General features: G+C 44.0%; 1 protein-coding gene across 1 annotated transcript in view; it reads left to right on the top strand.

The window, feature by feature from the left end:
• Positions 1-21,304, top strand: part of LOC143988568 (phospholipid scramblase family member 5-like) — a 104,698-nt gene that overhangs the window by 34,380 nt on the left and 49,014 nt on the right. The window contains exons 4-5 of the mRNA XM_077488244.1: positions 6,180-6,400; positions 18,809-18,970. Coding sequence (XP_077344370.1) covers positions 6,180-6,400; positions 18,809-18,970 — 383 coding nt within the window. The remainder of the gene's footprint in view (positions 1-6,179; positions 6,401-18,808; positions 18,971-21,304) is intronic.

Below are 21,304 nucleotides of genomic sequence, written 5' to 3'. Positions count from 1 at the left end.
GGCGGCTAGCATTCCGCAACTGTGGGGGGGGGGGGGGGCGCTTCTAATTTTGACTGTCCTCTCATCCTGGACCACAAACCTTCCTCCCTGTGCTATATGTTTTCTGCTACACCATTGGCATGGTTATATCTTTGTAGTCCTCTCCATAAAATTATCAGAACTTTGTGCTTAAACTAGAACTATAGGCAACACTTTTTTTTTCATTTTGGATAGAGAAAGGGAGGGTTATAACACCTGTCAGTTTATTTTTTACCATCCCTGTTTCATTGCAGAGATTTCCCTTCACTGCCTGCCCCATTGCCAAACAGGAAGTGAGAGGAAGTCTATGCAAATTAAGGGAATCCATTGCCCCCCCCCCCCCAGATCCTCAGAACTAGTGTCACTACTTGAAAATTTTAGGGTGGGTCTTAAACAGCAGGGGGTGTGGCTTTGACAGGAAGAGGTGGGTCATATTTAAATTAGAGGATGCACGAGTTTAGTCAGGCCTAGGGCAGCACAAAACCTAAATACACTACTGTGTGTAATAAAAATTATTAATTAGAGGGGAATTAGGAAAAGCAAAGTTTTACTAAAATCTCTCACTTTCTTGAAGTAGTTGAGCAGTGTAGAGGCTATAAGAGGGAATGACCATATTATTTTTCATGCACTTAAAAAGGCCTTCATCTGGAGAAAACATATGTGTGTGCTGCCACAGCAGCTTGTTTAATATTATTATCATTAGGGCTTTGGTATGCTTCCCTGGCATTTTGCCTCTAATTAGTTCAGTCCCCAGTCAGACACTCCCAGTCTCTATGTTTCTAGTTACTTTAGTGTTTACCTGTGTTGAGTTCTCTTTAGAGAGTCAGAAGACTTCAGTCCCAAATGCTTTTTTACCTGCAAGACATGCTTAGAAAGTATCTTTGTAACTTTCCAGTTAAAAAAAAAAAAAAAAAAACATAATTGGAATTTATTCTTAACCACTTCAGCCCCGGACCAATAAACACCCTAAGGACCAGAGGTCTTTTTACAATTTCGCACTGCGCTGTTTTAACTGGTAATTGCGCGGTCATGCAATATTGCACCCAAACGAAATTTGCGTCCTTTTCTTCCCACAAATAGAGCTTTCTTTTGATGGTATTTGATTGCCTCTGCGATTTTTATTTTTTGCAATATAAATGGAAAAAGACCGAAAATTTTGAGAAAAAATTATATTTTCTACTTTTTGTTATAAGAAAAATTGAATAAACTCAATTTTAGTCATACATTTAGGGCAAAATTTATTCAGCCACATGTCTTTAGTAAAAGAAATGTCAATAAGTGTATATTTATTGGTTTGCGCAAAAGTTATAGCGTCTACAAACTAGAGTACATTTTCTGGAATTTACACAGCTTTTATCTTGAGGTGCTAAAATGGCAGGGCAGTACAAACCCCCCCCCCCCCAAATGACCCCATTTTGGAAAGTAGACACCCCAAGGAAGTTGTGGAGAGGCAAATTGAGCCCATTGAATATTTTTTTTTTGTCCCAAGTGATTGAATAATGACACGAAAAAAAAAAAAAAAAAGTTTACAAAAAGTTGTCACTAAATGATATATTGCTCACACATGCCATAGTTATATGTGGAATTGCACCCCAAAATATATTCTGCTGCTTCTCCTGAGTATGGGGATACCACATATGTGGGACTTTTTGGGAGTCTAGCCGCGTACGGCACCCCGAAAACCAATCACTGCCTTAAGGATTTCTAAGGGTGCAAATTTTTGATTTCACTCCTCACTACCTATCACAGTTTCAAAGGCCATAAAATGACAAAATAACACAAAACCCCCCCCAAATGACCCCATTTTGGAAAGAAGACACCCCAAGGAAGTTGTGGAGAGGCATGTTGAGCCCATTGAATTTTTTTTTTTATCCCAAGTGATTGAATAATGACACAAAAAAAAAGTTTACAAAAAGTTGTCACTAAATGATATATTGCTCACACATGCCATAGTTATATGTGGAATTGCACCCCAAAATATATTCTGCTGCTTCTCCTGAGTACGAGGATACCACATATGTGGGACTTTTTGGGAGTCTAGCTGCGTACGGCACCCCGAAAACCAATCACTGCCTTCAGGGTTTCTAAGGGTGCAAATTTTTGATTTCACTCCTCACTACCTATCACAGTTTCGAAGGCCATAAAATGCCAAAATAGCACAAACCCCCCCCCCAAATGACCCCATTTTGGAAAGTAGACACCCCAAGCTATTTACTGAGAGGCATGTTGAGTCCATAAAATATTTTATATTTTGCCACAAGTTGCAGGAATTTAAATTTTTTTTTTTTTGTACAAAGTTGTCACTAAATGATATATTGCTCACACATGCTATGAGCATAAGTCAAATTACACCCCAAAATAAATTCTGCTGCTTCTCCCGAGTACGGGGATACCACATGTGGGGGACTTTTTGGGAGCCTAGCCACGTACGGGACCCGAAAACCCAAGCACTGCCTTCCGGATTTAAATATAAAATGCTACCAAAAAAAACTTAGCCAGCAGGTGCCAGCAGGTATCTGGGCTGATCCCACTAACAATGCATTTTTTTGGAACCCTAAACTGCTGGGGACGCTAGTATAGATCTGATCAGATCAGATATTGATCTGTTCAGATTCTATACCACTACGGGAGGTTTATGCTTTGCGTGTGGGTGTTAGCACTAACCTAGCGCTGCCTGGGGCGACGCAGACCCTGACCCTAAAACCTAATTGATATCACCCGCCGGGTGATCAGGGGGTTAAACCTTTATTGGGTAATAAATGGTGGGTGCCCTGATGCTATAAAAAGCAAACTAACCAGAGTCACCCGTAACACTTATACGGTGATCACTGGTGAAAGGGTTAACTAGGGGCAATCAGGGGGTTCAAATTTTTATTAGGTAGTATATGGGGGTCCCTGGCGCTATATAAAAACCTGACGGGGAACCTAAATAACTAACTGGCTAACCAGCGTCACCAGTGACACTTATACTGTGATCGCTGGTGAAAGGGTTAACTAGGGGCAATCAGGGGGTTAAAACCATTATTGGGTAGTATATTGGGGTACCTAGCGCTATAAAAACCTGGTGGTGAACCTAAAAAAATAACTAGCTACCTAGCGACACTAGCGACACTAATGCAGCAATCAGAAAAATGATCGCTTAGTGACACTGGCAAAAGGGGGTGAAAGGGTTAACTAGGGGCAATCAGGGGGTTAAAACCATTATTGGGTAGTATATCGGGGTACCTAGCGCTATAAAAACCTGGCGGTGAACCTAAAAAAATAACTAGCTACCTAGCGACAATAGCGACACTAATGGAGCGATCAGAAAAATTATCGCTTAGTGACACTGGCAAAAGGGGGTGAAAGGGTTAACTAGGGGCAATCAGGGGTTTAAAACCATTATTGGGTAGTATATGGGGGTACCTAGCGCTATAAAAACCTGGCGGTGAACCGAAAAAAATAACTAGCTACCTAGCGACAATAGCGACACTAATGCAGCGATCAGAAAAATGATCGCTTAGTGACACTGGCAAAAGGGGGTGAAAGGGTTAACTAGGGGCAATCAGGGGGTTAAAACCATTATTGGGTAGTATATCGGGGTACCTAGCGCTATAAAAACCTGGCGGTGAACCTAAAAAAATAACTAGCTACCTAGCGACAATAGCGACACTAATGCAGCAATCAGAAAAATTATCGCTTAGTGACACTGGCAAAAGGGGGTGAAAGGGTTAACTCTAGGGGCAATCAGGGAGTTAAAACCATTATTGGGTAGTATATTGGGGTACCTAGTGCTATAAAAACCTGGCGGTGAACCTAAAAAAATAACTAACTACCTAGCGACAATAGCGACACTAATGCAGCGATCAGAAAAATGATCGCTTAGTGACACTGGCAAAAGGGGGTGAAAGGGTTAACTAGGGGCAATCAGGGGGTTAAAACCATTATTGGGTAGTATATTGGGGTACCTAGTGCTATAAAAACCTGGCGGTGAACCTAAAAAAATAACTAGCTACCTAGCGACAATAGCGACACTAATGCAGCAATCAGAAAAATTATCGCTTAGTGACACTGGCAAAAGGGGGTGAAAGGGTTAACTATAGGGGCAATCAGGGGGTTAAAACCATTATTGGGTAGTATATTGGGGTACCTAGCGCTATAAAAACCTGGCGGTGAACCTAAAAAAATAACTAGCTACCTAGCGACAATAGCGACACTAATGCAGCGATCAAAAAAATGATCGCTTAGTGACACTGGCAAAAGGGGGTGAAAGGGTTAACTAGGGGCAATCAGGGGGTTAAATCTTTATTGGGGGGTGATAGGGGGCTACCCTGGACCTAACACTAACTGCCCTGACAGTTTTTACTTTTACAACTGACACTGAATGCAGTGATCACTAAATAAATGATCAATGCAATCAGTGACACTGTGACTGGGGGGGGAGGGGGGGGGGCGGGGGGATCGGGGGGCGATCGGGGGGGGGGTTTGTGTGCCTGTGTGTACCTACATGTCAGTGTAGTGTTGGTGCACACTTACTTTTTGTCTTCTCCTCGTAGTCCGGTCAAAAAGACCGCCCCGAGGAGAATGACATCACTTCCTCCTTCCTGTGTATACAATACACAGTGGGAGGAAGCTTGTCATTGGCCAGGAGCGATCGAGAGGGGATGGCCAGAAACCAACGGCCATCCCCTCATCATGGATCGCTCCTACAGCGAACCGGACCGCCGTATCCAGCGGGAGGGGGTCCGATCGGACCCCCCACCCGCTGGAAGGCAGGCACGTACATGTACGTGCTTGTGCCTGCCTGTGCCATTGTAATGATGTACAATGGCAATACGGCGGTCCTTAAGTGGTTAAGGAGATATTTATAGAAAAAAAAGAAATTGCTGGGGGTGCATAACCATGCACTGTTGTACGGTACATCACAGGTATATTGGAAAATGTGTGTTGAGGTTCCATTCAGAATGAAAGACACTACAGCACGCAACACGCATAATGTCACGTTACGGCAACTTTGTGAATCTGGCCTAAAGCTAGAAGGTTTGGCATAGCAAAAACTACATTCAAAGAGTCTTTTGGTAGGATGCTGCTACTTGCAAAATGTTAATCATTTTTTGAAGTGATTGCAAATGCTTGATTTTTTTTTAACATATTATACTTACTTATGTTATACTTACCTGTTCTGTGGGGGAGCACCTGGCTCCTCCCCCCACTGAGTGCACCCATAAAAGTCGCTTGTTATAAGGATACTCGTGCAGGCTCGTTTCCGAGCTGGATATGTGTGACGATTGACACAGCCCCCCACTCTCTCCTCAATGGCTGTGATTGACAGCAGAAGAGCCAATGTCCCCCATGGCTATCTCTGAGCTAATGAGGAGGGAGAGAGCCACTGCTCTTGTGCGCATTGTGGATTGAGAATAGGCTCAGGTACGTTTAAGTGGAGGGGGGGTGCATAAGGTTTTTTTTTAACCTTAATGCAGTGAATGCATTAAAGCGGGAGTACACCGGGACTCCGCGTTTTTTTTTTTTTTTTTTAAAAGCCAGCAGCTACAAATACTGCAGCTGCTGACTTTTAAATAGTGACACTTACCTGTCCAGCGCGCCCGCGATGTCGGCACCCGAAGCCGATCGCTCGCTCGTGCCGCCGCCATCTTGGGTATGGGAATCAGGAAATGGAGCCTTTCGGCTTCATTTCCCGGTTCCCTACTGCACATGCGTGAGCCGCGCGGCGCAATCCGGACGGTCCCCGCTGCCTCTGGGAGCTGTGTGTTTCCCAGCAGGCAGCGGGGCACTTGCTGAAGGGGGCGGGCGCTTGCGGAAAGGGGCGTAACGTATGCCCCTTTCCGCAGAGAGCTAGCCCGGAAGTGGGTGCAGTTACCTGGATTATCCAGGTAACTGCACCCCCCTCCCCCCTGAAAGGTGCCGATTGTGGCGCCGGAGGGGGGGGGATTCCGATGAGCGGAGGTCCATTTTAGGGTGGACCTCCGCTTTAAGGCCAAAAACCTTTAGGCTTTACAACCACTTTAAGACTGCTTAACACGCTGCAGCTTTTTATGAAGGCCCCTACTTCAAACTAAAAAGTATTTAAATATACTTCACCTTCAAAAATGTCTTATTGTACTGCCATTAATATGTATGATGTGACATTGCTGTGCTAATGCAAACATTTTTCATTTATCTAGTATTCCTTGGCACCGAAAAGAGCAACAAGTATGAAATAAAGGACAACTTTGGACAAAGAATTTACTTTGCAAGAGAAGAAAACATCTACCTTAACAAAAACTTATGTGGCCCAGTGCGGCCTTTCAAAATGCACATTTCTAATAATGCTGGCCGGGAAGTAATCACAGTTATTAGACCCCTGAGATGCATTACTTGCTGCTTTCCCTGCTATTTGCAAGAGGTCAGTGAAGTTGTGGTGATCGCACTTATTATTATAGCGTTTTTTTGATGAGCAGCGCATGTTCTTTGCTAAAACGTTTTCCTTTTCCCAATGGGGAAAAAAATGGCATTGACATAAGTTTTACAGGAGAAGGGTAAAAATACATAATGGATTTAAAAATGTCATATTGACTTTTAGAATGCAAAAAAAAAAAAAGACAGTAATAATCAGAGTATGCTTTCCTATTGAAGACATTTGCAAAATGTGAAATATAGAGGTAATTTTCTAAAATGCACTACAGGACAGCTAGTATCAAATAATTAAGAGCACCTGTTTTGAACTGACATGCCATTTGGCATGTCATTTTGTTGGGGGAGGAGCGGGTACCCTGTTTTTACAGGCACCCAGCTCCCACTTCCCTCCCTGGTGCTGGAAGGAAGATCACTCCCCCCCCTGCAATCTTCTGGGACACGTTACAGGTCCCAGAAGATTGCCCGGCCATTCACAGCGTGCAGTGTGGTTTGCGCATGTGCAGTGTGCACCCGGTCGTTAAAGCCAAAGCCAGGCGCCCACAGTTAGGATGCCATCACCACAGAGAGGAGGGGGAGAGGAGCGAGACTTCCTGCACCCGCATCGCTGGACTATGGGACAAGTGAGTGTCTAATTATTAAAAGTCAGCAGCTACAAATTTTGTAGCTGCTGACTTTTAAATGGGTGGAACTCCGCTTTAAATTGACTGTCATTTTTAATAACTGAAGTGAGCAATTCCCTGCAAAGTAAACATTCATTAATTACCTAAACTGAAAATCTTGCGAGCTACCATAAACATATACTGAGTTTTTGTGTAGAAAGCTGCTAGAACTAATCATGTCCCATATGACCGTGCAATAAGCATATGAATAAAAGAAAGTGCTGCGCTAACTTGTATTTAACCTGTACTCATTACTATTTCCTTGTGCACTTCCACATATCCATGTAAATATACACTCTAGGATATATCTATAACAAAACAAATATATAAAAGTGCTCTAGTGACAAAACTAATTATCAATAAAGTAACTCATATCATCATCTGTCATAAAAGAAAGTCCATTATTTAAGTGCTCAAATTGTGTACACAAAAGTGTTCCAGTGCACTAAAGGTGCTATGTGCAAAGTTCTATATTGACAAGTTCATGTGAAGACATACATTGGTGTAAAATCATATATAAAATCAATTTCAGAACTTAAAAATCAACTCCAAAGAACTGGTGATAGCAAGCGTGTCCTTGTGTTCACTCAGGTGCTCCCTTCTTCTTTATATGTGCTCACCTTAGAGCGCGTGACCTTGCAATTAAGCTTCAAAGCGCACATATGAACCACCTCTGGGTTTAGTGTTTGTACTGGGATCCTGGGCTGATTGCTGGTACATTTTCCACATGTTTATAATATAAGAAAATGTCATGGGTGCTACAGTGTACCACTCTTAAAAGACCCAAAAAAATGCTGTATTCTCTGATTTAATGTGTCATTTCCTTGCTGAGACCTATCTACTGCCTCATGCACAACCCTGTCCCCTCCCCAACATGGGTCAATACCGGGAATGTGACGTATCTTCCTCAGGGGGAATTCCGGGACCCCGCCCCTTATGACATCACCGCCGGGGCATGCTGGGACTGTGCTGTCATAAGGGATGGGTCACCGTGTAACATCACCCGATGACCCCGCCCCATTCCTATATAAGTCGTTGCACACCATGTCCACAGCATTACAGTGGGAGAGAGCGTCATGTCAACATCAGAAGAACAGAAGAAGGAAGAAGAAGACGACGAAGGAGAAAACCGGGCCACCGCTAGCAAAAGAGTGGCAAAAGAGCAGAAGATAGCAGAGGAGCCGGGGAGAAGAATCGGAGAGTGGGAGAAGAGGCCGGAGATCGAGAGAAGAACCGGAAAGCGCAGAGAAGTCGGAAGAGACCCCCGAAGTCAGAAGAAGACCCCCAGAGCTACCTAATAAATTACTTTAAAAACCTAGTGTGCTTTTTTTATTATTTTTTCCCCCCAGGTGGATGGGTAGGGGTACGATGTACCCCATACTTATTCACATAGGGTGGGGGGCCGGGATCTGGGGGTCTCCTTATTAAAGGGGACTCCCAGATTCCGATAAGCCCCCCGCCCGCAGACCCCGGCAATCAACGGCCAAGGTTTTCAGGAAGAGCCCTTGTTCTCATCAACATGGGGACAAGGTGCTTTGGGGTGGGGGGGCCCGCAGGGCGCGCCCCTTCCCCATAGCACCCAACCCCCATGTTGAGGGCATGCCGTCTGGTACGGCTCAGGAGGGGGGGGACGCTCGCTTGTCCCCACCCCCTTTCCTGACCGCCGGGCTGCGTGCTCGGATAAGGGTCCAGTATGGATCTTGGGGGGACCCCCATGCAGTTTTTTCAGCGTAGGGGCTTCCCCTTAAAATCCATACCAGGCGACGGGGCTTGCAAGGTGTCAATCTCGCCAATAAAAGCGGCGAGATTGACTTCCTTTTCTAGTCCCATCCTAACTCATCACATTCAAAATGAACGGACTTTAGTCCATGTGTGGGCAAGTCTGTTCATTTGGAAGTCTGCCGTAACTCCGTCGAAAGTCCGTCGGGAAGACCGGCGGACCTAGTCCACCGGAAAGTCCGGTCATATGTGGGCAAGTCCACTCGTTTGGAAAGTCCGTTGGAGGCCGTTGGAAGTCCGTCGGACCTAGTCTGCTGGAAAGTCCGGTCGTGTGTACACGGCATAAAAGGAAACATTGGTAGTGGGTTAGATACAAGCTCTGTAAATCTACCCCTTTCTGTTTCTATTTGAGGATTGTAAATTGCTAATTTTTTAATAAAAATAAATAGAAAAAAAAATATCCATATAGAAATTGTTTGTAGAACAGCCAATGCAGGGTCTTAAAACACTGGCATTTTCATTTTATAACATTAACATTATAATAACAATTCAAACAATATCTACAGTGCCTTGCAAAAGTATTCACCCCCCCTTGGCATTTTTCATGTTTTGCTGCCTCACAACCTGGAATCAACATGGATTGTTTGAGGATTTGCATCATTTAATTTACAGAACATGCCCACAACTTTGATGATGTTTTTTTATTATTATGAACCAAACAACAAATAAGACAAAATAACAGAAAAAGTCAATGTGCATAACTATTCAACCTCCTAAAGTCAATACTTTGTAGAGCCACCTTTTGTGGCTATCACAGCTCCAAATCGCTTTGGATAAGTCTCTATGAGCTTGCCACATCTTACCACTGGGATTTTTGCCCATTCCACCTTGCAAAACTGCTCCAGCTCCTTCAACTTGGATGGTTTGTGCTTGTGAACAAAAACCTTTAAGTCTGACCACAGATTTTCTATTGGATTGAGGTCTGGGTTTTGACTAGGCCATTCTAACACATTTACATGCTTCCCCTTAAACCACTCAAGTGTTGCTTTAGCAGTGTGTCTGAGGTCATTCTTCTACTGGAAGGTGAATCTCCATCCTAGCCTCAAATCACACACAGAGTGGTACAGGTTTTGCTCAAGAATATCCCTGTATTTAGCACCATCCATCTTTCCCTCAACTCTGACCAGTTTCCCAGTCCCGACTTCTGAAAAACATCCCCACAGCATGACCTGCCACCACCATGTTGGGGATGGTGTTCTTTGGGTGATGTGATGTATTGGGTTTGTGCCAACCATAGAGCTTTCTTTGATGGCCAAAAAGTTACATTTTAGTCTCATCAGACCAGAGCACCTTCCTCCATACATTTTAGGAGTCTCCCACATGCCTTTTTCGCAAACTCAATACGTGCGATTTTGTTTTTTGCTGAAAGTAATGACTTTCTTCTGGCCACTCTGCCATAAAGCCCAACTCTATGGACCGTACGGCTTATTGTCACCCTATGCACAGATACTTCAGTCTCTGCTGTGGAACTCTGCAGTTCCTCCAGGGTTACCTTAGGTCTCTGTGCTGCCTCTCTTATTAATGCCCTCCTTGCCCGGTCCGTGAATTTTGGTGTGGGGCCATCTCTTGGAAGGTTTGCTGTTGTGCCATGTTCTTTCCATTTGGTTTCTATAGATTTGATGGTGCTCCTAGGGATCATCAAAGATTTGGATATTTTTTTATAACCTAAAACTGACTTGTACTTTTCAACATTGTATCTTACTTGTTTGGAGACTTCCTTGGTCTTCATGGCAGTGTTTGGTTAGCGGTGCCTCTTGCTTAGGTGTTACAGCCTCTGGGGCCTTTCAAAAAGGTGTGTATATGTAATAACAGATCATGTGACACTTAGATTGCACACAGGTGGACATCATTTCACTAATTATGTGACTTCTGATGGTAATTGGTTGCACCGGAGCTTTTTATGGGCTTCATAACAAAGGGGGTGAATACACACGGCAATTATCAGTTTTTTATTTCTGAAAAATAGTTTTATGTATATATTTTTCTAATTTTACTTTACCAACTTAGACTGTTGTGTTCTGATCCATCACATATAATTCAGATTATTAAAACATTGAACTAAAGGCTGTAATATAACAAAATAGGTAAAAAGCCAAGGGGGGTGAATACTTTTGCAAGGCACTGTATATATGACAATCCAATATAGGCTTACTTAAAAAATCCCCTTTCTTGTTGTGAGTGCTGCCTGTCTGCTGGCCATCTCTTTCTACAACTTCCTGGATTCTTAGCATGCTTTACAGATTCTCTGCTATACACTTTCAATTTCTAAGGACTACATATCCCATAGTACATTGCTGCCTGCAACTGTGATTCCTGTACTGACTCCGCCTCCCAAAACTCCTCCTCTCAGCACCTCTGTAGTTAAAAAGGCAGGCTTTTTGAAATGTATGACACAAAGTAAGTTTACAAACTTTAAGGATCATTCAGATAATTAGCAATGGGCTAGAAATAATTGAAACACAATGTGGAAATGAGTATAATGACTTTACATTTTGATACACTTTAACCACTTAAGGGCTGGAAGTTTTTGCCCCCTTAATAACCAGGCCATTTTTTGTGATATGGCACTGCGCCGCTTTAACTGACAATTGTGCGGTTGTGCGACGTTGTACACAAACAAAATGTATGTCCTTTTTTCCTACAAATAGTTTTCTTTTGGTGGTACTATTTGATCACCTCTGCAGTTTTTATTTTTTCACTATTAAACAAAAAAAGACCGACAATTTTGAAAAAAAAAGCATTTTATTTACTTTTTTCTATAATAAATATCCAAAAAAAAACAAACAAATTTCTTCATCAGTTTAGGCCAATATGTATTCTTCTACATATTTCTGGTAAAAAAAACGCAATAAGCATATATTGATTGGTTTGCACAAAAGTTATAGGGGATAGATTTTATGGCATTTTTATTATTATTATTTTTTTTTACTACCAATGGCAGTGATCTGGGATTTTTAGTGTGATTGCGACACTGCGGCGAACAGATCGGACAATTTTGACACTTTTTTTGGGACATTTATACAGTGATAAGAGCTAAAAATAGCCACTGAATACTGTATAAATATCATTGGCAGGAAAGGGGTTAACACTAGGGGGGTGGTCATGGGAATGTAGGCTGTACAAAAGAACTTTATGTGAAGAAAATAAATCAAACACACACAATTCTTAATGGAGATAAAATGGCCGCGGCACCTTTATTGGTATATATACATAAACTTTATTAAACCTTATCTTTATTAAATTCATCAATCAATAGAACTTTAATATATTATAAAATTATCAATCAATATCTCGCTCAGTCATAGATCTCAAGCGAGTACCATAAATAAAAACATTCAGCAAGTCCCCCCTTGATTCAAGGGTACCAAACCACATAAAAGGTGCTGCCACAGGGTGGGAGGGAAGGGGAGCTTGCCAAGTGCCATGGGGTCAACTATGACAAGAGCCAAGATGCGGGGGTCTTATATAGATCCCATACATATGTATAACTCTGGAATACACGTGTTTTTACCGACTGGAATCACGATATTTCCGCTTGGAATCCACATGCCTGTTATAAAGGAACTTAAAAAGACAGTAACCAAAATGTATTTATTTTTTTCTTTTGACCACCACAATCCCATGCTGTGGGCACTAATTAATGCCCACTTTTCTCAAGGAAAAGTGGGCATTAACTAAATGTGTCCTATGGAGGTGTTTCTAACTGTGGGGGGATGGGACTGACAGGGAGTAGAGAGAGAAAGCTATTCATGATTACAATGAACAGCAGATCTCTCTCTCTACTTCCCTGACAGAACGGGGATCTGTCTGTTTACATTGATGGATCCCTATTCTGTCTCTGTGAGGAGCGATTGCAGGTGGCTGGCAAGCATCGCGGCCCCTAGTCGATCACATCGGCTCGAGGCCTGCTACCATGGCCGGGACAAGGGGTGGGCAGGAGGGGAGGCTGCCCTGGGCACTGTGGTTTCTTATGAGGTGGGGGGCACCACAAGGAAATTGGGGGGAGGGGATTTGTGTTGGAAAGGGGGATTTGGGGGGCAGCAGGGAGTAAGAATTGTTCTAGGAGGGGTAATTTGGGGGGTATGCTAAAATTTAAGGAGAGAAGGAATGGGGGGGGGGGGGGGGATTTATGCTAGGAGGAATGATTGGGGTGCTTTGTGCTGGAAAGAGGGATTTGCAGTGGGATTATTGGGATGGCCAATTTTAGGGGTAGATAATATGTGCTAGGAGGAGTGATTTTTTCTTTTTTGGGGGGGGGGACTTGAATTGGGGGGATTTGGGGGATGGAGGGGGGTAAGATTTGTGCTGGGAGGGGGGATTTCAGCAGGGGAACAGATTTGCACTGGGAGGAGGGGGAATTTATGTTTAGGGGGGGTGAAAAAGATTAGCGCTCAGTTTTGTTTTTTTGGAGGGGGGGATTTTTCATGACACATAATGCGCATACACATTGGGGGCGGGAGGGGCGCAGTTTGGTGTGTTTGTCCTGGGCTCTGGATGACCTTGTCCCGGCACTGCCTGCTACAGCCTTTTTAAAGAGCCACCATACAATGACAGTGATTCGCGCAAACTGTACAATGACAGTGATTCGCGCAAACCGTACAATGACAGTGATTCGTGCAACCATACAATGACAGCGATTCGCACAGCCGTACAATGATAGCGATTCACGCAACTGCACAATGATGGCAATTCACGCAGCCGTGCCAACCTATCACAGTACAACTGCATCTGAGCACCACAAACCAAAAACACAATTTAATTAATTTTAAGTATTCAAAGCAAATTCCCTCATCCATCCATGCTTTATTTTGTTGAGAAATCACTTTGAACCCAACCCCCCTACCTCATTTTAGCTGCAGTCATCTTGAGTAAGGGCAAATGATTTATGTAGCAAAATCTATTCAGGACTCCTGCATTGTAAATCACTGACCACTGAGCTGCACCTTATCTTCTATGTGGCATTAAAGCGGTGTTCTAGCTGCAATTTTTTTTTTTAAGTCAGCAGCTACAAACACTGTAGCTGCTGACTTTTAACAAATACACTTCCAGGGAGCCCGCGTTGTCGCCCCCCCCCCCCCCCCCCAAGGCTGATCCGTCCATCGGATCAGGTGCTGGCACCGCCATCTAAACGAAGGGAATCAGGCAGTGGAGCCATGTGGCTTCATTGCCTGTTTCCTACTGCACATGTGCCAGTCGCGCGGCACTTTGTGAATGGCCCTGTTGATTTCTGGGCCACACACCTGTCTCAGAAGACAACAGGGCAGCTCACTGAAGAGGAGGAAGTGAAAGAACAGTGCTGCAGAATAGGAAGAGGCAGATTAGGAAGACTGCCTAGCAACAGGGGTTTCTGGTAAGTAAAAAAAAAAAAAAATGTTTCAAATGATTATTTATATATTTTTTTGAGAATATTAATGTCCTTTTTTTTAATTTAGGGTGGACCTCCACTTTAAGCAATAAATAAGCTCCTCTCCTCAGGTGTCCATAACTTCCTGTTCATGCAAACATGAAAGGCATACTGAAATTGCATCTGGCTCCTACCCATATATTCCCTGCTGTGTGCGCATGTAAAGCCCTACGGTGTATATACGTGTGTGTGTGTGTGTGTATATATATATATACTGTATATATATATATATATATATATATATATATATGTGTGTATATCTCTGCGAATGTCTGGAGTCTGCAATCACCCCTCTTAATCGCTTCCCCTCTTACCCACTGCCTCCATATATTTTCTGGGACATCTACCCATCTATGACCTCTCTAATAATCTCTCCAGGTACATAAGCAGCAAAGTACCTTTACGGACTGTACAGTCATAGGTTTGATGAAGTCATTGGTGTATTATTTATCATTGCGCACACGTTTATTCAGGGAGCTTTGCAGCTTGACAATGTAATTTATGCCTGCAGTCTAATTTGGGAGCTATATAATAAGGCACATATTTCCTTTGTTGTTCTTTTAATGCCAAGAGCTTTGCTGTGTTGGACCCTGTAGTGCAGTACTGAATGTATCGGAGATACATTCAAATGTCATATCCCCATTATAATAGTTAGCTTTGCAAAATATTTTAGACCACAGAAGCTGAATTCTGCCCTTTTGCAAAGGCCAAGTCAATGCAATGACTGTACTTTGTGTCTAAAATAATTTGTACAATAGTTTTTTCTTTGCTGTCTCCAGAAATATAGCTAGAGACATTGGTAGAAAAAAGATTACTTTGTAATGCAGAGTTTGATCTTGGTTTCTGCTTTAAGGATACATAAGCAGTTTGAGCTCTAAGTAGCATTTTCTATTTAAAGTAGAACTCCAGTGGGTAAAGCTGGCTATAGATGGGCAGAGGGCTGAATAATAAAAATAAAAAAAACTAACAGATTTCACCATCCTCAAAAATGAGGTGGATGGAAGAATCCCCCCTGTTAAATTGTATTTTGACAGTAGGACGTGCCACTGTCAGAATACACTGATCAGCAGCTGAAGTTCATTTTTCCAGCAGGGAAGGATAAACACTGATCAAGGTTGAACCAGATGAATTGTGATCAATCTATGGCCAGCTTCAGAATGAGAACAAGGTTTGATTGTAGTCTGTGCCCCATCGTGGAGGATTTTCCTCCTAAGTAAGATGCTCTGTCCAATAAATAAATTTTTCATAGCACATCTGGATGTACTCAAAAATAGAAAGGTTCATGCAGCATTGCAAAAAAAAGTATGTTGAGCAACACATCATATAGTTAGAGCCTGTATGAACAGTGTTTAATTTCTGTATGCATTTATACTTTAAATTTGGAAAGACCAATTAGTTTACTTTTGATGTCAATTTATATAGCACCCACCCATTTTGGTGGGTGCTAAATAGGTTTTCTGTACATAGTGATAGGTAAATTTGGCCAGAGCCTTACACTTTTTAGACCTGGTTGTTTGTTTTGGGAGGTGGGAGTAATAGAATAGAGGGAGATGTGGCAACCTACACTCTGGCTCAGATTGATCCCCTTTACCTTCCAGTGCAAATGTTCAGGAAGGGAGGCTGGACTTGGGACTGGAGTGGCAGGCAGCTTGTATGGAGAGCTCTGGACCAATCATTAATTTGCGTTGGCAGAGGCAGGACTTGCATATAAGCTGGAGGTCACATGCTTCCAGAGAGAGTTCCTGGGAGGAGGAGGAGCTGAAGCAGGAGAGATGTAGTGTGCAATGGGAGCAGGCTTGAAGGCCTGGGGGTTCATAGACCCCATTGCTGGATAGCAGGAGTGGGTTTGAAGGCCTGAGGGTTCAGAGACCTCAGTGCTGGATAACCCACACAGTCGCTATGTAATCTGGAGGAGAAAACCGAGCGTCCCAGCCTGGGATGTATCGGACCATGTGGAGGAGAAAGTAAATGAAAAACGGACAGAGGAACCTGGGATCAACCTTCTGTGGCAATCATGGACTGTCGATGGGAGAGAGCAGGGGAGAGCAACCCATCGGTGCTTATCCATCAAGGACACTTTCCAGAACTGACACTGGGCGGATTGCAGGAGTCAAGGTAGGCGGTGAAGCCTGGGACTTTTAATATCCATAACCCACAGCATCTTTCAGAGGGGTGCTGGTCGGTTCATCAAAGGAAAGTACAGAGTATCAGAACTAGGAACCAGATTATTAGAGGCAACTCATATCCTCTACTTTATTGGAACATCATCAAAGTTCAAGCAATAAAGCTTCATAATGTTTTGCAAAAGACCGTCTGCTGCTTGTGAATTCTTGCATGGGAGGAACGGAACAAGTTAACACAAAGATAAAGAACACACTTTGCAGCTCCCAAGGGAGTAGTACGCTACATTTATAATATGCATTTCAGTCACTTTGATCAAGATCTTCACTGTGCTTCAGGACAGGACAGAAACCAGGAACCAAGAAATACAATGCCCAGGATTTTTGTAGGCTAACATTCTCAGTATAAAAAGTATACCTGCTACCATATGCGTTAAGCATGCAGTTTACCCCTCCTCTTTAAACAGATGTAGGAGCCTTAGGAGCCATTGGATAGGATGGGTCCTTTAAGAGCATCAGTGCATTTAACCTGCATACAGTATAGGTAAAGTATAGGTACGGTATAGTCTCAGCACAGGTGCAAGGTAGATGTGGCTCAGATGTGGCAAAGGTTCAGTATAATGCTGTATAGGGTTGGTATAAGTGCAGTCTAGCTTTGGAATAAGTACAGTATGGATGCAGTATGGGTTGGGAACTCTTGGTATCCTGCTCTCACTGTCCCATTCCCTGCAGCAAGTACCGCAAGCACCTCCCACCCTGTGGGGAACAGTCTCCCAGCAGAGTCTGCATGTGACAATTGGGCCAAGGCATGAGAGGACGCTGGGCTGTGGCACTGTACCTGATTGGGGCAATGCAGTGGAGGGGGCTGTGGGTCCGAGCAGGAAGAACAGGTCATGGACACTGGGCAGCGATGCCATCTTGGCACTTTCCTCGCGTGGCCCGGGACCGCTGGCAAAGTAAGAGTCCAGGGCAGCTCGGGTCAGCTGTGAGGAGGCTCTCCGATGGCTGGGCATGTTGTAGCAGGTGTGCGGTAAGGAGGTCCCTCTGTTAAAGTGCCAAATGCCAGTTGCAATCCATTCTTCTGCCACCCTGCATGTAGATTAGCGGCTGAGTGCATAAAATGCCAGTTGGAATCCATTCTTCTGCCACCCTGCATGTAGATTAGGGGCTGAGTGCATGGATTAGGGGGCAGCACCATTCTTTTTAGCACTCTCTTCGTGTGGCCTGGGACCGCTGGCAAAGTAAACGTCCAGGGCTCCCGAGCGGGATGTGACAGCTCGGGTCAGCTGTGAGGAGGCTCTCCAATGGCTGGGCATGCTGTAGCAGGTGTGCAGTAGTGAAGTCCCTCTGTTAAAGTGGCAAAAGCCTGGGTGGAAACAGGAGCTCACCGGAGATGCAACCTCATGCTTGCATGCCCAAGTCCACCCCATGTACAATCGTGAGTGAATATTCATTCGCTATTTTCACACAACTGAGTGGGCTCAGGGCACAAAGATAAAAAAGAAAGAGTTTGGATGTAAAGCTGAGCTTTAGGAAAATATAAAAGACACAAATGAATACAGCACTGTAATCATTAATACATGATTAAATATGTTTTTTAATTGCAAGTAGTGTCCCTGAATCTGACCAAGTATCAGCCTCTTGCTGTCCCCATTCAGCAGGTGCTGACAAGAAGCATGCTGATAGAAAGAGAAACCAGAGGGACAGAGGGATGAGCTGCGCTGCTTCTCCTTTCACCTTTAACAGGCTGAGATGGTTCCAGAATGACCTGGGTGTAGAGAAAGTGGGCTAAATCATGCTGGCTATAGGGCTGGTAACTTTTAGTGGCCAAAAAAGGTACTGCAGAGGTATTCTCTGTTATTTCTCTATAGAGTTCTGCTTTAAGTGTAAAAACCTTTTTTCACACTCTACATCTTGGGAGATCAACCCACTAGCCTCTATCCAAAAGAAAAATTTCATTTTAGGTGGCCTATTCTTCAATTGAGTAAATTAAACGCTGCCAATCCAAATGCTGCATAACTTTTCAATTTGATTTTAAATAATAGAGCCTATATGCATAAATCTGTAGTATAGAAAATGATCGCTTTAAACAGAAATTTGTATGTGCGACTTATGTGCCTGCCACTTCCCTTCAAATGTGCTGAGCTTTCTGTGATGGCATTTTCCTGCACAATTAAACACTTTTCTACATTTGTGATGATTTTTGACACATCCAGAATAAATTATAGCTTTCTTTGTTTTCAAATGGACATATCTCAGGGGATGGCTATTGTGGAATGATTTGTTTTGACAACCAAATCAACATGACGATATTTCTTGGTGCAATGCTAATTTGAAGGGTATTGAAAGTTGCTGTTTCAGATGCACTTTTCATTTAGGCATCCTTGATTTAATATTTGTTGAAACTACAAGGATTTTTTTTTTTTACATTTCAGCTGGAAGTACAAGCTCCCCCAGGTACAACTGTTGGCTTCATTGTCCAGAAATGGGATCCGCTCCTGCCAAAGTTTACAATTCAAAATGAAAGCAAAGAAGATGTGCTGATGATTATTGGTCCATATTTAACATTCAGTTGCTTAGGTGATGTGGATTTTGAGGTATGACTCATTATACTTTAATTCTTGTTTATGCATAAAAATAAAAGGGAAGATGAAAAGGGAACACCTAGGGACTGCTTTTTGTTCAAACTGAAAGCCTGCACATATTGTTGGCATCCTGTGGCTCTCCATCTGTTGTGGAACTACAAACTCTTCCAGCTGGTAAGACATGCTGGGACTTATGCCCCGTACACACGAGAGGAATTAAGTCTGACAGACCTCCAAAGGAGTTCCGCCGGAGTTCCGCTGGAGTTCCGACGGAGTTCTGGCGGACTTTTCGACCGAACGGACTTGACCACACACCATCACACCAAACTCCGACGGAGTCGAACGTGATGACGTACGACTGGATTCGACGTAGGAAGTTCATAGACAGTAGCCAATAGCTGCCCTAGCGTCGGTTTTAGTCCGTCGGAGTAGCACACACACGAGCGGATTTTTCAAAGGGGACCGGGTCCGGCGGAGTTCCGTCGGGAAAATTTAAAGCATGCTTCATTTCTAAAGTCCGTCAGACTTTAGCTTCGCTAAAGTCCGTTGCAGCCCACACACGATCGGATAGTCCGCCGGACTCAGTCCGTCGGAGTTTGGATGTCGAAAAGTCCGCTCGTGTGTACGGGGCATTATGCCCCGTACACACGAGCGGACTTTTCAACATCCAAAGTCCGAAGGACCGAGTCCGTCAGACTATCCGATCGTGTGTGGGCTGCAACGGACTTTTGATTCGCCAAAGTCTGACGGACTTTAGAAATGAAGCATGCTTCAAATTTTCCCGACGGAACTCCGCCGGACCCGGTCCCCTTCGAAAACTCCGCTCGTGTGTATGCTACTCCGACGGACTAAAACCGACGCTAGGGCAGCTATTGGCTACTGGCTATGAACTTCCTTATTCGAGTCCAGTCGTACGTCATCACGTTCGAATCCGTCGGAGTTTAGTGTGATCGTGTGTGGCCAAGTCCGTTCGGCCCAAAAGTCTGTCAGAACTCCGTCGGAACTCCGGCGGAACTCCTTTGGAAGTCTGTCGGACATAAGTCCTCTCGTGTGTACGGGGCATTAGAGTTCCTAAATGCCTGAAAAGGCAGAGATAGTGTAAAACCTAGAAATTGATTGGACCTCATTGGTTGCAAAATTATATATATATATATATATATATATATATACACACACAGACAAATTGGACCTGCGCTATCTTTTCTGGTGCAGTGCACTGCAAAGAACAGTAGTGCATTTTTCTCTGTGATGGTGCACTTGGGGTGTATTGGTTTCTTGTATTCCAAATGAATGTCATAACAGCGCACCACAGTTAGTGTGCAATACCGGACAGGACATCACACCCTAGAATATCGAGAAAAAAAATCAACTAAAATCGCTATTAGTAGACACAAACATTACCCCTCTGCAACTAGAGAACCCCCATCCACAGCTTTAACACCTCTACTACAATACCCCCCCCCATTCACTGCTCACCCCTCTGCACCTAGAATACCCCCTAATTCACAGCTCTCACCCTTCTACAACCAGATTACACCCACCCCATCCACAGTTCTCACCCCTCTGCACCTAGAATACCCCCACTCACAGCTCTAACCCCTCTGCACCTAGAATACCCCCCCCCCCCCCCATCCACAGCTCTCTTCCCTCGGCAGCCAGAATACCCACCATGCACAGCTCTCACCCCTCTACATCTAGAATACCCCCCAGGCTCACCACTCTGCACCTAGAGTACCCTGGCTTTTTTTCAAACACACAGCAGCACACTCGCTGTATTGCCTCCTTCATGCAGCGGCAGTGTGCAATGGACCATGGCCGGCAAGTGGTGTCGGTACCCAAGGCTCAAGCCAGGGTGTACATACAGGGGGAAATCAGATGTCAGCAGAACATGGAAGGGATTGATGTGGTGGGGCAATTATTGAATGATGCCTTGTGTCTGTGTCTCTCCCTGCAACAGCTAAAAGCCAACCGGAGGGAGAGAACCCAGCTTTTAGCTGCTGCAGAGAGAAACACAGACACAGGACATCATTCTGTAATTATCCAGCTGCACCAATCCCCCTGCTGTCCGGGGCCCCCTGATTGCTTGGGCCCCCCACAGGAGGACCGGTTATCCCCTCTATTGGCGGCCCTGCAGTCAGCCTGCCTATTACTTTCAGTTCAATCAACCGATCTTTTTTTTTTATTACCTTGGGTTTTCAAAGTGAACACAACTTAGTCTTATGGCGCGTACACACAATCAAACTATCCAGCGGAAAAGTCCGGCGGACTCAAGTCCGCCAGACAATCCCCCCATGTGTGGGCTCCGGCGGACTTTTTTTTACTCAAAAGTCCGGCAGACTTAGAAAG

This window comes from Lithobates pipiens, unplaced genomic scaffold, assembly GCF_037356315.1.
Source record: "Lithobates pipiens isolate NorthernLeopardFrog02 unplaced genomic scaffold, aLitPip1_a1.2 Scaffold_18, whole genome shotgun sequence".
Lineage (NCBI taxonomy): Eukaryota > Metazoa > Chordata > Amphibia > Anura > Ranidae > Lithobates > Lithobates pipiens.
Note: the sequence above shows the minus strand (reverse complement) of the source record. Positions and strands in the feature narration are given on the sequence as shown.